Genomic DNA, 17085 nt, shown 5'->3' with positions numbered 1-17085 from the left:
AAGTCATGTGAACATCACAAATGGTCGACGAGTTAACGTGTCAATGCACCGGGCTTACTGGAAAATCCTTAATTGGCCCTAACGAACATGTTTTGTTTTTTTTTATCGATCACGAGTATTTACATGTATACCGTCTACGAGGCAACAGAAAGTGTGGTACATTGTATTTAGTCGTACATGTATATGATAGCAAAGTTAGATATCAGTCGGTTTTCCGTTTGGCCGAATGTTACCTGAACAATTTATATTAACTTCGTATAGCAATGGAACCATGCAAATAATAATGTCATTTCTATTCGCACCCATCAAATCCGTTTCATATTAAATTTACTTTCGTAATACACTCCGTAGTTTTGACGATGATAAAGATGTTTTCGCATCATGTGCTTTTACAGAGGAATTGTCTGTGTGACATCCGTGTGAGCTTTGTACATGAGTAGGATATACACCTGTACTAATCAACCTGTTGTCATGGTCCACAAAATGATTACATAGATGTTAATCACTAAGTGATCATCGTATGACATGCGACTATTTGTGATGAAAATGAAATGCGCCTAATGAAAATTTGGGTGCACTAAAAGGTCATCTACGTCAACATCATTACAAAGTTGGTTTCACGTCTGAGTATGACAATACATTTTCCTCCGTCAGTAAAATGTATTTTAACAATTTTCCCAAGCAGTTTCATGTGAGACCTGAGAAAAATGGCCCAACCTATAGAATGTACATTAATTTGCAGATCGCATGGAATGAAGTGCATTACAAAGTGTAATAATTACATGTATATGATTAGATTCAATTTTTATTTCCCGAAAATCTATTTATAAAATTTACTTGCCTCAATGTACAGTAGATTCCCACTTAGCTTCAACAAAATCTGTGCCTTAATGAATCCTTGAACAGATAAAAAAAAAGGTATGATGTAATATAACTAATACAATACTGTAGCATGGTAAAACAAGAGGCAATGTAATCGGTTATCGTACAAATGTGCATCATATATTATATATATTATATATATCTACATGTATATATATATATATATATATATATATATATACAGTATATGTATATATGGTATATGTGTATATGTATGGTATATGTATGTATATATATATATATGCATACATATATAATGGTATATACATAAAGTTGTGTATATATATATATATATATATACATACATGTATATATATATGTGTGTGTGTGTATGTGTGTGTGTGTCTGTTTCCAGAGAAAAAATAACTCTAATGCATTTTCTATGTTTTCTTCGATTCCTCTGATTTACCAGGCCCATGCGAGGAGAGCACCTGTTGCCGCTGAGTTCAAACAAGCTGTGACGTCGAAATCGAATCGGCACCTCAGTATTCAATCACTGCCTGGACACAGACGTGAGATTTCGCGGACAGAAATTAATTTGCAACGCAGCAGCTATAGCAGCATATGGAATTAAAAATTCCCTGTAAATTGGACTGATCGATATCCCCAGAGAGCCTGGTATAAGGTTTTGGTATAGGGGCGATCTGACTGCACGTTTATGAGATAGGCCTCATTCACATCGGATAGCATGAGTCACAATTTTCCACTCTGTGCCGCATCTGTGATGATACGTTTCATTTGAGACCGAACGTTATACATGAAAATTATTGCAGGTTGTGAAAGACATAATTTCAAAAATAACTACGCGGAGAATAAAATGACACAGACAAATTAATGTTGGCAGGTGACTCTTACACCATCATAGGTAGTCTCGTTTCACGGTAGCGTTAGCTCTCTAGGTACTGGATTTTTTTACGTGTAATCACACGAAGTGATGTTTTCACCAAAGAAGCAGAGCCTTCAGATCACTCCAGACGATCCCGTCTTTGAGGCGATCTATCTGGGTAAGATTGAGATCACCGGCGCCATACAGCCGGCAAGCGTCGTAACTGCCGTGAAATCGCTATGGCAGCGCGCGCATGACGTCGGCCCAGAAAAACTTCCGCGGGTGTCAGTGGCGCTTGGTCCGCACGGTATTTGTATGGAGGACAAGCGGCCGAAGACGAAATACAAGTTTCAGTTCAGCATTGGAACCATTCCGTACTGCATGGCAAATAAGGGATTCAGCTGTGTGTTTGCTTGGGTGGTGGCGGATCCGAGAAACAGACCAAACACGAACACAAACGCCACTAGTTCTGAGAGAATGCACACGCAAGATGGCGAGATCAAGAAGCCGCGCTGCCACGCTGTGGTATGTGAGAGGGAAGACGTAGCCCGCGCTATGGCACTGCTAATGACTGCCTATTTCAATACAGCATATCGTGATCACAAGGACAAAGAGCGTCGGGAGACGAGAAAACAGAGCACCAGGGCCCAAGTCAGCGACTTCGAACGACGACGATCGAGCAGCTCTTTCGATGACGACTCCCCATCGGCGTCGCGGCTCCCTTCTCGGCAGTCATCAACGAGGTCGGAGAGATCGCTGGACGGCGAGAACATCAGTCCCATTCACGCCATGGTGGCCAAGGCGTTCGGTATGACACCGAAAGCATTGTCCCAGGCTGACGCCGATGCTTTGCACGCCACCGAGGAGAAACTAAAGTCGCTGCGCATGGATCCCCGACAGCTGAAGGATCGAGGAGAGGTCGAGGCCCTGTTTAACTGGGTGTCCGACAAAGACTTTTACTAAGTTTCGACAGTCTTTTTGGATTGCAGCTGGCTTCGTTTTGATTAACACATAAGAAGGACCATTTTTCTCATTTTCGTTTTCAAATAAGTCACTTGCCCTGAATCTTAAGATCTTGCTCTGAATATACATGTTTCACTAAATTATCAGCACGTACTATATTGGATGTGATGTGGTTGCATCCCAGGAAAATATCACGTGGGGATTGTATCAACAAAACCTTTCGAGGTTCTCTTCATATTCATCTCACTAAAACTTCTGCCATCGCGACCCTTATCTTGTTTTTGTATCGTATACTATACTCTTGTATTTATACACCTTAGCATGTTTATATTTGATCAATTTTATAGGTTTGAATTGAATAAAGTTTTGATCTAATCGATACATACTAATTAAACATTTACGAATAGAACAAAAATCAGTGATACGTGGTTATATCGGGTTAAAAAAAAGAAACAGTGATTGTACTGTGTGCTAATACAGACCTTTTCAGCTTATACAACAGCAGTAATGTATGGAGAAACACAATGAAGCATTGGTTCAACACAATATGGGTGATGTTCGTTATTCCGAAGGTTTATTAGTTCGTTATTTCGGGAGTTCGTTAATCTGAAATTTGAATAAGGTTCGTGTAACAGAAAATGAAAATGACAAATGAAAAAGTCGGTGCGTACTAACGAACCCTCCGATAAACGAACCTTATTTCATTATTCAGATTTATGAACCTTCGGAATAACAAACTGCAACCCATGCAACAGATGGCAACAGACAAAGTTTAAATCAAACCGCATCGGTGTGCTGAAAAGTGTTAAGTAAATACGTGTACAGAATTAACATATACAGGTGCGTGAGCATGCATTTATTAAGTACATTGTATATCAATGAATAAAATTATCTCTTTCTTGTCTTGAAAAAACGGAAGGTTTACATGTATTTGTATATGGAGTGTATAAGTGTGAAAGAATAAGTGACGTAATAGTGTCTGCTCGCTTCTAAACTATTATGTAAGCAGACATGATAACCATTAAGACTGTACAGTGTACTCCCGTTATAACGAACACGGTTATATGTATAAGCAATTCCGGTAACAACGAAGTAAAAATTCAGGCCCCAACATTATCCGGTCTTTGTCTTTTTGTTTTGTTTTGTTTTGTTTCTTTTAGTTCGGTTATCACGAAATTTCGATTTTACGAAAGAAACCTGTAGGTCCCGTTGACTTCGTTATATAGGGAGTCCACTGTACGTGTATAATATCAGGGACCGCATAACAGGGAGGGAGAGGTTCAGCCAATCGAACTTTTGGCTCTTATGAAAAATATCGCAGGAAAAAAATGTGTACTTCCGAGATTTCCACCGAGAGAGACTTCAGGGGGAGGGGGAGAAGAATTATCTCTTGAACAAAAATTATTTTTGAATGAAAATGCAACAGTACAGTACAGTGTAAATATCGCTCCCTTACTGCTTCTCGTAAAAGTTGAAATGATCACAATCCCGGATAAAACCACTGTCCCCCACAACAACAACAACAACAACAACAACAACAGCAAATACAATCTGGCTTTCTGTCAATGCAAATTCTTTGAAAATAATCCTACTTCCAATGTCATGTTAAATGCCTATTTTTTTGTGTGTGCGAGGAATGCAAAACGCATGACATTTATATAGGGCAAAACATACAAAATCCGTCGTTGTAGTCCTACGTCGCGAAAAAGAACAAAAAATACTCTGCACAAAAAGCATTAAGCTCAAAGAATTTCGTCAAAGCGACAGTCGACATAGCGACATAGATTTATTCTTATTCAAATAAAACACCACATCTTTCAAAATTCAATCTAAAATTATTTATAGGAGAATGAAATAGAACAGAAACGTTTTATGACAATCGGAAATAAGAATGCTTAACGAATGAAAAAGTTTCGCAGGGCCTACTCTCTTCAATGAAGCAAACTTGACTAAGGAGTGGAACTGCACTTTTGGGAAAGAATATTTCATGAAAAAAAGTGATGATACACTGTGATGGAATGATGCTGAAGCAGCTATCAGATAAGTGAGAATAGATGTAGAAGAAAGCATTAAAAGACGGTCTGAATTATCTAATTATGACCATCTTTCACGTAAGAATTTGCTGTATTATAGGCTACGTGATGAAGCATGCAGGTAATTCGATAAGTCACCTTCATCGCGATTAATTACATAAATAAAACGATGAAGTCTTGCTCGGTCACCTTGCATCACGACGTGAAAGTTCTACCCGCGATCAGTATATATTTCTATAATGACCGGTCATGAGCAAAATAATTACGTATCAGGCAAAATAACTACATGGTTAAGTACACGCTCTCAACCATTAGGATCTGCTCCATCATTAACCTGTATATTTTTTTTTCGAGGATGCGTATAACAAACTAACTTCCTTGAACAAACCAAGAACCAATTTGTACTTTTTTACAACAACAAATACATGTTATCAAGTTAGTGAAAATCTTACAAACAAAATATTTAGGAAACTGTACTTATGCCTTCAGGTGACCAAAAGATGTCATTTACGATTTTCAGACAGGCTTATAGGCTATCAATTCTATGCGTTTCTATCTGTCATTGTTATACATTGTGTATCTTATCCTGTATCCTTATCGTGTATCTTATCCTATTACACGAAATCCTCTCTAAGTTGGGGACCAAAATAAGGTGGTATGAAATCGTGTAGGCCTATTACACATGGGAACAGTTTCAGTTTCAGTTTATTTCCACAAACATTCACGTCGTTAGGAATGACTCGTACATGTTCATGGGAACATGTGAACATGGGCCCTTCTTCAGTTAGCCTACAAGATTCTGCAACAGGTTTATACATTGAATGTTGTGATGAGGAACCTAAATGAAGCATAGCTTGTTGAAAAAGGCCCTGATGTATATAGAATTATCAATATACAGTCTGCTGTATGTAGATAAATAAGGGGAAAGCGATATACAAATGCATTTCAGAAGGTAGGGGTAATTTTAAGGACTAGAAACTACAGAAGGTGGGAAGTGGGAATGGAAAAAAATCGGAGTGCCCTCATAATAGGAGATGACAGAAAGTAGTGGCAGATAGCATTGTGCAGTTTGCAAGTTACCCATGGCGGCAAGACGGGATAATCAATATTACATGCAGACATATGGAAAATGACCTTTGAATATTCTATTTGAAAGCATACAAGCCCAAAGTTGCGTTAGTCGTAAATCCCATCATAAATTGCAAAAGTGACTTCTCCGATCATGTGTAGGCCTACCATTGAATAGGAGTAAGAGGTGGAGGATATGATGTAGGATAGGTCCTATTCAAAAGGCAGTACTAAATTTGGCGATATTGAATGGTAAGACAATTGGCTGCATAGATCCGGAATAACTGCATTTATTCTGTGAGTATAGATCCAATGTGAGTAACTTGATAATTAAAACACATGATATTGATCATTAACCATTAAAGATCACATTTCACCAATCAACAGAGAATGCAAGGGTAGGCCCTATGTTTTTCTTTGTGTGTGTGTGTGTGTGTGTGTGTGTGTGTGTGTGTGTGAGTGTGTGTGTGTTAGGGTGTGTGTGTGTGTGTGTGTGTGTGTGTGTGTGTGTGTGTTTGTGTGTGTGTGTTTTGGTTCCCGTGTTTTTAAAGCCTTATGTGAAGAGAGATACTGGAGTAGATTCAACATCGAGTGGCAAACTGTTCCACAGCTTGGGGTCGGAATATAAAGTGATTTGTGTAAGGGCTGTGCGTGCATACATGTACGAACTTAAAGAAGAGATCTTAATGATATGCGGAACAAGTTTTGATGGGGAGTGGATCATGGAGTAACTATTACTATTACACTTGTATGAACATCACTGTGTTTATGATATAAAAGAGAGCTGAGGGTATTTGGGGATTAATTCATAATGGTTTGAAACATCCAGGACCAAAGATGGAGAAGATGCAAGTCTCCAATTTTCGCCGATTTGCTTTCAAAAACATATCTGAAGTGTGTGAACTGAACTCCAGATTGAAAACAGATTGCAGGGCCCCCTAGCTTACTTGACGTTTGTGCATCTTTAAAATTATACCAGTGAATATAGTCCATGGGCCAGGCCAGATATGGGTACCATCTGAGGTGGCAAAATCTTTTTGGTGTCATTTTGTTTGTCGGGCATAGATATGCTTATCAAGCTATGATAGCATTTCCAAATGAGTAGCTTAGTCATAATAAATGAATTTTCAACCAATTTGGTCTCGTTGTTATATCCCTGTACTTCTGAATGGAGACTAACCGCCATACAAAATAAGAGCACTGTCTTCTTTATATCCACAGGTGTTCTGTTGTAAACGCGGTGCGCTTAGTCTTTATTCAAGGCAGCGAAGGGAATATTCAAATGTTATGATGTCCACAGCGCTTAGTCTCTATTCAAGACGGCGAAAGGAATATCCAAAGCTTTTGATACAGTGTACTAGTATATCTCTTTATCTAAAATCAAACGAAAAAGCAATTCCTCGTGGGTTTTGCCGTATTTTTCATTTATTCATCATTTTCCAGTGAAATCGCTGCGCTGGAAACGCTAATGCCACGTCACTGTCGCTTTATTCCCATCCAACAATGAAAGATAATGCAAAAACAATGTACCGGTACACTACAATGCATTATAATAAATAGAATTGTTAATGAACAGAATGATTTTTGTTTAAAACTGATGTATTTGTTGAGAGGGTAGTAAAAAAACAGGATAGATAATCCCTTTTATTGGAAACTTTAGATATGATAACGGCACATTGGTCTAGATAAAGACTAAGCGCACCGCGTGACAGCTGTGGACATCATAACCCTTTGGATATTCCCTTCGCTGCCTTGAATAAAGACTGAGCGCATCGCGTTTACAACAGAACACCTGTGGACATCACAGACTGTGGTGGACATACAGAAGACAGTGCTCATCTTTGTATAGCGGTTAGTTTCGATTCAGAAGTATAGGGACATAAAAACGAGACCAAATTGGTTAAAAATTCATTTATCATGACTAATCTACCCATTTGGAAATGCTATCATAGCTTGATAAGCATATCTATGCCCGACAAACAAAATTACACCAAAGAGGTTTTGCCACCTCAGGTGGTACCAATAACCCATTGTTCGGGTCTGGGCCCATGGACTAATCTTGAAACTGTTCCCCATCAAGCAACATACTTATGTAGGGCCCTACTAAACAAGCGCGAAATACAGTTGTAATTCTGTACGTGTGACAACAGCACATCAAGGATTCACCGATTTTGTGTAGGCGAAAAACTGAGAATTAATCTTTAATTTGACCTCTCAGAATAAATGTTTGTATACTCGAGTGAAATACTTGTACTCGTAAAATAATCAACACAGTGCAGCCGCCGTATGGCACTGAATAAACATTTAGTGATCGGGCGCCATCATCGGTATCCGGCTTGACAGGCAGGCAGCACAACAAACACAAACATCGTTAAAGTTGTGGACGTAGAAAGTTGTTGGTCTAATTTATCTTATGAGGGAATGTCACACGCAAATTGAATATTAAATGTTCTTAGGACGGAACGAGATTTTCTATCAAGATGACGGCATCTGGTGTACATCTAGCTGCAGACGCCTTTATGGTCTGTCTTACCCACGCGTTTTCAACTGAAAGAGAGGAAGTAATGGGCTTGTGTATAGGAGAGGTACGTTTGTATGGTCCCACATACTTGATATTGTGTATGTAAAAATAAGTTATATTAGCTAGATCTAGACTGCGTTATAGAGTCAGAGATGCAGATGGAGTCTTGGCCGTTCCCAGCTCCCGGTTTTACGCTGTACATGTACTTGTGCTCTCCCACTCTAGCCAGCAGAGAGACGGAGAGGGAGACGAGAAATATTTTTTCTCTTTTTTTTGTGTGTCAAGTGTCAGAGCACAGAGAGTCGCGTCACCACCCGTCAGTGCGTCACATCACTCCATCAGCTACTAAGTACTGTATGTAAAATTTGTAGACAGAAAGATCCGTCTGTCAGGAGGAGTCTTTTATTTTTTTGCCATTAACGCTGTCCTCCGTAGACAGACGGAAGGTATTAGTACCCATTGCTGTGTGGATGTTCTTATTCTTAACCACTGTCTCTATGGAAAATTGGTTGAGGTACCTCGCCCTTCTCGATTGCGTCTAACTCTAATTCACGGCCCTAGCCAGGCCTAGGTCGGCAAATTTAAGCTTGTAAAGTGAAATCAACTTTTCAAGAATACACTACACTCACCAGATTATACGGAGGGGATCCGTGAAGCCAGACACAGTCTCCGCGGAACATTCCCCGACAGACAGATACAGACCGATCTTTCGGTCAACTGTATGTACTGAACTAGTGTGGCAGTGCAGTGTACTGTTATTGTTAAATTAGATCTAACCGTTGGCGTTAGATCTACTTAGTAGTCTACTGTTCATTTTCTCACCATAAAACTTAATGTTGATAGAGTCTACTTAATGATAGTTATTAGAACCCCCATACATTTGTAAGTAATAAAATAAGTAAAACTTTATTTTGCGACAGGTGATTCAACAAATGAATCAATTTGCTGCATATGCCCTAAAGTAGTACCGTAGTAGTAGGTAGTACTACTGCTGTGTGGCAGTAAATTTAGACATGTATAGAGCTCTAAAATGAATTGTATTGCGTACTTATTGATCATTCAGCAAATTTAGAGTAAGATGATTAATATGAGTCCTGACTGGGTCTATATTTCGTATGTTTGGGTGCTAATTGAATTTTGGTGTAAATCTTACAATGTAGAAAGTCAACCGTCTAGAGGTTCTAGAGCGTGCTTCTGGAGTAGAGGAAACTTTACATCAAATTGAAAAAGGGTCATCCTAAAATGTTATCAAAGCCAAGTAACTAAATTTACATACAATACAAGAAGATAAAATAATAAACTTCAACAAGTCTGTCGCAAAATTTATGATATTATACAGGCCAAACTTTTCATGTGTAGTGTAATACGTAGGCCCCTAGTAGAGTCTGTTAACACATTACAGTAACTTACTCTCTATTATATGTAAGTGACTTTACAAATAAGAATTGGCTTCAATTGTCCAATAATGGCTCTGGCATGTTTACTGATTAATCTTTACTCATCCAGATTGATACCAACAAAATAGTCCACATTGTGTCAGTCATCATGCTTCGCAGATCGGACAAGCGCAAAGACCGAGTGGAGATCTCCCCTGAGCAGCTGTCCTTCGCAGCATCAGAGGCTGAAATATCCTTTCCTGACTTTGAATGCAAGGAGCTTGCTTCGTTTGGTTAACCTTTGATAACTTTAATAGAACTGCGATTGGCCTTAGAAATGGCTATACTGAATGTCTACTACGTAAATTAGTGAGAAAGAATGTGGACTATTGTATGATTAGGAACAGTTTTGTATTTTTTATATTCTTGTTTTTGTGTTTCTTTTACTGCTAATTTCTGTTTTCTCACCTTTTTATTTTTCCTTCTTTGTTGTTCTTTCTCTCCATCTACCTCTGCAGCTAGATCTGTCACATTCAATCCTTGGAACTCCACCTGTTTATGTACAATGTATGCATATTTTTAATGTTAAATGTGCCAAGTACTGTAAAAGTGGAAATTTTTGCAGTGTTAAAATTTTGGCGCATTTCATGCAACCAGAAATTAGCACAAGAATAAAAACACACAAATATTTTTGCTTGCCATATATACCACTATGTAATGTCTCGGTTTTGCGGAATTGAAAACACAGGAAATTCATCTTACTTGGCCAAGCATGAAAAATTACTCATGCAAAAATATCCACATTTACAGTAATGCATTTGGAGAACAAAGCCAAACTGTTTATTTGTTTCTTTGATTGTTAGTGTGATTGATTGAAGTGTGAAGAGAGATTGATGCTGTATTCATTCCAAGTCACTAATTTACTCCCTAATTTTGTCATTGTTTTACTGAATCATGCAAGCATTCCCTCTGTGTTAGCACCTTGACATTTGAAATCCACAGATTAGCAAGGCAGATGAACCGCCCCTTGAGGGTTGTTGGGTGGTATCATTCCCACCCTCACATCACAGTTTGGCCATCACATGTCGGTAAGTTATAAGTGGCGACATCACTTTCCTCATTTCATTTTCCAATTTAAATTTACACTGCATCACTCTGGACCATTCCCTACCTGGTGTACTTTCCTGATTGCAGTAGCACAGTAATTTATACAATCATTTTATCATTGATAAAAAAAAGGTGATGCTATTCCTCATGAATGCACATCAGCATGATAGTCACCTCATATTTATTCAAATCTGCCTACCAAGGACTTTGCTAACAATGCTTGTCACTGTGATCACTGTGCATTAGTTACTGATAAGCAACTACATAATACAATACATATAGTTACTGTATGTTTGTGTATATTTATATGTTTACATATGTGTATATATTTATCATGATAGATAGGTTGATAGATGTTATGATGTCATATTTGTGATCTTAACAGTTTTCTCAATCCTTAAGATCGCACTTTTCTCTGTTAACTGTATCAAACAGATGTCCAGACACAAGCCTCCTATCAGCTGCTTGACGAGTGTTTTGTGGGACTCATATTCTCCTGCTTCAATGATGACAACAGCTCCCACCAGGGTCTGATCCAAGTCACCTGTTTCCAGTCCATTAACCAGAGCCCAGAGGGAGAGGCACCACTGTAAGTCTGAGTTGAATTCACCTGTACAGAATGGTCAATCCTAAGGGGAGTTTAACCCAAAGGTAGCACAATTAAACAGCACTTGACTTACCTCCTTTGAAGGAGGGAGCGAATAACATTACCCTGCAATTTGTCAGTGACAAGTCAAGGAACTGTGTACTTTTTGTAACAAATAAAACTTTTTGGTATTGTCTTAATACGTGACCGGCGACAACGGTTTCAGGCAAAAGTCGGGAATTTTGAAAATTCATTTTTTCGTTGAATCACATTGCCCATTTCCTAAGCTTTACATTGATGTAAAACACTTGCATTCTCAGGTACTGGTGAGTGGTCATATGAAGCGAAATATAATGCACTGTTTGAATTTTTAGCCTGACAAAATTGCGAGAAAACGGGCTTTGAAGATTCCCCTCCTGCTCGAAGACAATGCCCAGCAGCGATGCGAGGTGAGAATCACCCATCCGTACAATGGTGCCAATCGAGCTTACAATGTGTAAGCTCCTCCTCTAGCAACCATAGCGGCTTCTGATTGGTCACTGAGAGAGTCAAATTTCCCGGGCACCTTCCTCGGAACTCGGCGTATGGAGCCGAATGCACAATGCGTTTCGCTCTGGTTTGTTTACCATTTAGTCTTTCAAGATGGCAAATACGATAATTACAAGCTGCTGGTTACGTGTGTATGGTGCACGTACAATGTATTACTCGATGGCATCCACACGCTATGCCTGTGTGTATACGTCACAAGAGCGGGTAGCACATTCGTATCCACATCTTTACACATCACGTTTTCATAGCGGTTGATTTGTCTTGTAAATTTCATCATTAGGACCCTATCGAAGGCAGAAAGATGAAAAGGGTCATGCTTCCTGTAGTTGTTTTTTTTTTTAAGCTGTACATGTGTTGCATTGTGCGGTAAACAAGCAAGCACGCAAGCAAACAAACAAACTCGACTTTACTTAGTTTGGTGCAATTTTGACGTTTACGACTGTATTATTGGAATAGTAGTCATTTATGACCACTCCTTTTCTCTCTTCTGCTGTCTTTTTGAGTCAATCTGCTGTCATATTTACTACACGCACAATTAACAAGTCAGTTTGTGATAATATGTTGCACGATTTGTGTGGCAATTTGCCACTCTGATATGCTTATATCATGTTCCCTATTGTATCCATTTTCACGTTAAGTTAGTGCTGCCTAGTGTTGCTGTTCACCTTTTGTTTCACTTCTGTTGTCGTACATTGCGGTAGAAAATCTCGGATAGAAAGCCAAACGACAAGCTTACGCTAAAGACCGAGCGTACTGATAACTATTGTAGCAACAACAATGGAGCATGCATTCGTGGACAAAACATTTCCGACACGCTGCGAGGCGTATCTCCGAAAGCCGAACTATGTAAATGTGTGCGATGCACTATCCAATCGCACGCGAAATGCCGCGCCGTAGCAACACTGGGCATAGTGGCGCGGCGTTCGAAAGAAGATCGAAACTGACGAGTGCGATCCAACATAGGGTGTTTAAAATTCCATTTTCGGTAGGAAAAACTTAGTGTTATGCTGTGAAATTTAGTGTAGATGTAGAAAACATGTCAAAGATTCAAATTCTGCAAAAACCCAAAATCGACAAATATAATGGTCAAAATCTTTGTACCCCGCCTAGGAGGGAATTTGCTCTTGCGACTTTTGCCTGAAACCGTTGTCGCGGGTCACATATTTTCTTTATGTAGTTTCATTACTATGACATTTTGAGTGTTGTGCAGTTCTTATTCATTCACCATGGTTCATTAACGTCATTATAACTCTTTAGTTTCTTGGGATCCCCCCCCCCCCCTTATCATTTCATCATGTGCATTTGTTACCCACCAAATTCTCATATAAGATCAGCGAGTGGCAAGACTTTTTTTTTCTTTAGGTGGAATTCTGAAATTCCTCTTTTTTTTTGGGGGGGGGGGGGTTGAGATGTGAAAAGATGTGATGAGAAAAGTACAACAAGATCCTCATACATGTACACACCAGAATGTAGACAGGATTACAGACTATATACCTGTATCTGAAACATCAATGCTCATGTTGCTTCTATCTTGTTGCCATAGATACGACAGACTGGAAATTCCACTCCACATCATCCCACAGCAGTCCTTTGGATGGGCGTGTCTTGACGCCCTGGCTGAATTGCCACAGATACTGACGATGGAGGAGGGGGAGGCCTACAGCAAAGCATGTGAGGCAACCCAGGGACATCTCCTTACAGCGATACACAATGGGGCAGGTGTGTACAAACTCTCTTTGTAGCTTCAGCCTTTTTGCACTGATAGATAGCAAGTTAGCTTCAGAGTTTGATACACCAGCCCTTTCAGTGAAATTTGTTCTGAATTTGAATTAGCCGTGATACCTTAAGAGACAGACTCAACATTCACAGATATTTAGTAAAGCTATCCTAAGAAAACAAGAGTGGCAATAGAAATGCTTGTGGTTGATGTGTGAAGCTGACATTAATCAGAATCTGCAAGATAAAACTGGGCAGGAGTATTTCTAAGGAGGACATCTATGTGGAAATATCAGTTTGAAGGCTACAGGATGTATTTCTTGTCTGACTAAATGTAGCACAATTTTGCCTGATTAAAATCCAGGAATGTTCTCTTTATTTATCAAAGCCTAAACTCTGGGTAACATGGGTACAGAGAATACACACTTTAAAAAGTTCATTGCACAATGTCAGAAGACATAGTTTTTGGAGTAGTGCTCTTCATTTGATGGTTTGAATCCATGTCATTCTGTGTCCATATATTTCCAACAGTCTACACCAAGTCTGTGTGCCACCAGCTAGAGAGATTGACTGGTCCTCTTCTACAAACCCTGGAGCATCGTCTTGAAAAGAACATGCAGCTCATCGAGGAACTCGAGAGAGAGAAGAAACAACTCCTAGAAGAGCTCAAGGCGGGAAGCTCATGATCAAACCATGAACTATTTGGATACCCCTGTAGCATTTCTGTTTAGAGCAGATTGCAAGTAGTGCAAAAGCTCCTGTGAGTATGGCCGTTTTAAGCTACCTGGTTCAAATAAGTTGTGGAACACGTACATCCAAAGATTGGAGGCTTTGCAACAGGAACTTGCATCAGTGTATGAAGTGGGTTGAACACAGCAATATCCCTAAGTGTGACTCATGTTCACTGAGTTGGAAGCAGAGAGGCCTGTCCGTCCATGGCACACTGCATTGTGAGCAGTCTGTCTTATCTAGCAGTGTCAAATAATGACAGCAGCCTACATTTGAAAGTGGGAATTAAGTTTTCCATAACTTTTAAAGGCACATGGTCCCGGTGGTTTAATCAAATGCATACGTGGGCGCACAGCGCAAGTTTCCTATAGAGACCTATGCTATCGACTCCTCTTTAGCGCTTACGCTTTGACCCATTTCCCCCGAGTCCGAAGAAGTCCAATCCACTGTAGTCAGTGGTCCGATCACAGTTCGGCTCATGATTCGGCTGAGGGGATGACAGCTTTAGCAAACTTCTTTTGTGATGTCATAAGAAGAAGCACATATGCACACACCCTGGCATTACTACAGACTGCGTGATGTGCAGAGAAGACAATGAAGGTAACGCTACTTAGCAACACCTACGCGCTTTACTCTTGATGACAGCTCAACTTCGGCAATCTCTGTATCAATGCTAACGGTGATCGGCAGTATCATCAACAGCACCCCCGCACCCACCGGTACTATGCGCCTTTAATAGGTTATAATTTCATATGTGGGTCTTGTCTGATAACACTGGAGGAGTAGGATGCAGGTGCTATTGAATCACACCCTGTGCAGATCAGCTTCAAACCCTCTCTCTGTCATTTGACTTGTCACAAGATAGAGGCTGAGACTTGCCAGTATAAAACAATCTCTAGAAGACGCTCTTTGCCTTGTATCCATAATGGTATAGTCAAATATCTATGTGTATCTACATGCTGCATATTTCCTTTTCAGTGCTATCTTCTGATCGAAACTTTGAATGATAAATGTGGAGTTTGATGTAGCAAATGATTTACATTTGCGTGCCTGGCATGAACGGTACTTGGGACGGATTAAAATAGACCAACCAAACTGCATGCTCACTTTGACTCGTAAAATCTTCATATATCTTGGTTTTTGTTTGTTTGTTTGTTTGTTTTTGTTCATTCACACAAAGCTGAAAACTTGTAAGAATCTAAAGAAACTCAGTACGAGGGTAAAGCATGGCAAGGTCATTCGTTGTGATAAAATTAGCTGGAAAATCTCTGGCAGGTCAGATGTTAAAGGGAAGGTCAAAATCAAATGTTATGTATGCAGTGGTATGAGAAGTGTGACGTAAGACACCCGGTGGCACGATATGCATGTGAAATGTACAGTCTGCTTGAACGTTCATTTCCATGTCTCTGACAGAAGTCTGTGATGAAAAGAAATTACTCTTTTCCAGTATCCTTGCTAGGAAGTGCACAGCAGTGGACCATGCACAAGTGTAACATAAAGGCTCTGACTTGCGTGTACATAAAGTATATCAGGCAGAAAATTGCCTGCACAAGCGCAATATTGCCTCGCCCGTAGTGCTCAGCCAGTAGTGAAACATTGCAGGGTCAACTACTGTGGTTTCCCATGTTCTCTAGTTCTGATCTCTCCTGGACAAAAGGGATAGTGTGCCTTCAAAGAAATTGTAGCTCTTCATACACGAAGGAAAACCCCATTATAAAGGATTGATATTATGCGAAGCCAAACATGGCATTTTGTAACTAAGGCTTGAATTCACAAATGTAATTTGAATCAAATCCATGGTATGAATACAGTCCATGCACTGGAAAAGGTACCAAAAAAAGAAGTACATGTACCTTTCATATGCGCATATATTGGTCATCTGTTGGTGTACTTAATCCTGTTGCACAAATTTACACAGACGAAATTGGAGTAATCCATGGGCTAAATTGAAACTACCTTTGTGCATTCGGGCCAGTCTTTCCCAGGTTGAAATGTCTGAGCTATACTGTCTTGCTTGTTACCCCAGTGTTTCTTTAAAGATTGTTCAAAAATGAAGGTATGAAAAACATTGCAGTTGAAATTGAACAATAAATGCTCCAAAGGAGAGAAAGTATTTGAGTGGCTGGGTTAGCCATTCTTTGATGAAGGAGACAGCTGTATTAGAATGAACTTTTTTTCAGAACAGTTTATCATAGTGGTAATTTATCAGAAATACAGTTTGATGGTTTATTTTTGTTTAGGTCTAGTCACCACATTGTTAAAAGATTTGTCTGGTTCTGATACCATCACCACTGAGAAAAGCTGGCAAAGGTTAATGACATCTGGCAGTAGGAGTGTAAATTTGTTAATGAAAAACTGCTTGAATAAATATGAAATGAAATACACTGTATATACAAATTGTTGCTGCAGTATTGTGGGCAATGACCAGAATGTTCCATCACTCTTGCTCAGTGATAAGGTCCAAGTGAAAGTAATTGCCCACTTTTCTTATTAATTTGACATTGATCGGTCTCATTAATCATCACATTACTGTTACCACATAGAAATTTCCCATGTTATACCTGTGACATCAAGAGATATGTGTAGTGACAAACCAACATTAACACATCTGTACAGGGAGCTACTGTTTGAATGAAGTCCTTGGGACCAGCAGTTTTTTGTTCGTTAAATCAAAATTTCTTGTAGCCACACAAAAAGTATACAAAGATATACAGTGCACTCCAGCTATA

At 39.4% G+C, this 17085-nt stretch overlaps 2 protein-coding genes across 2 annotated transcripts; both read left to right on the top strand.

Annotated features, from left to right (window-relative positions):
* Nucleotides 1-1816: 1816 nt before the first annotated feature.
* Nucleotides 1817-2671, top strand: LOC139725574 (protein FAM43B-like). Its single transcript, XM_071636664.1, has one exon. The coding sequence runs from the start codon at nt 1817-1819 to the stop codon at nt 2669-2671; it is 855 nt and encodes a 284-aa protein (XP_071492765.1).
* A 5511-nt stretch (nt 2672-8182) lies between these two features.
* On the top strand, nt 8183-14661 carry LOC139725547 (lys-63-specific deubiquitinase BRCC36-like). The gene is made up of 6 exons (XM_071636633.1): nt 8183-8357; nt 9800-9919; nt 10670-10757; nt 11212-11365; nt 13455-13630; nt 14159-14661. The coding sequence occupies exons 1-6, from the start codon at nt 8253-8255 to the stop codon at nt 14311-14313; spliced, it is 798 nt and encodes a 265-aa protein (XP_071492734.1). The 5' UTR covers nt 8183-8252; the 3' UTR covers nt 14314-14661.
* Nucleotides 14662-17085: the final 2424 nt, after the last annotated feature.

This window comes from Diadema antillarum, unplaced genomic scaffold (genome assembly GCF_040938485.1).
Source record: "Diadema antillarum isolate AM-2024a unplaced genomic scaffold, OU_Dant_1.0 seq00000049_RagTag, whole genome shotgun sequence".
Classification (NCBI taxonomy): domain Eukaryota; kingdom Metazoa; phylum Echinodermata; class Echinoidea; order Diadematoida; family Diadematidae; genus Diadema; species Diadema antillarum.
This window is presented reverse-complemented; position numbering and strand designations above follow the sequence as displayed.

Bases quoted from the DNA above. Each gene is read 5' to 3' on its own strand.
- LOC139725547 (XM_071636633.1), top strand. From the start codon at position 8,253: ATGACGGCATCTGGTGTACATCTAGCTGCAGACGCCTTTATGGTCTGT. The intron at 11,366-13,454 runs GTAAGTCTGAGT...TTGTTGCCATAG, and splicing joins CCAGAGGGAGAGGCACCACT to ATACGACAGACTGGAAATTC. The intron at 13,631-14,158 runs GTGTGTACAAAC...TATTTCCAACAG, and splicing joins AGCGATACACAATGGGGCAG to TCTACACCAAGTCTGTGTGC.
- LOC139725574 (XM_071636664.1), top strand. From the start codon at position 1,817: ATGTTTTCACCAAAGAAGCAGAGCCTTCAGATCACTCCAGACGATCCC.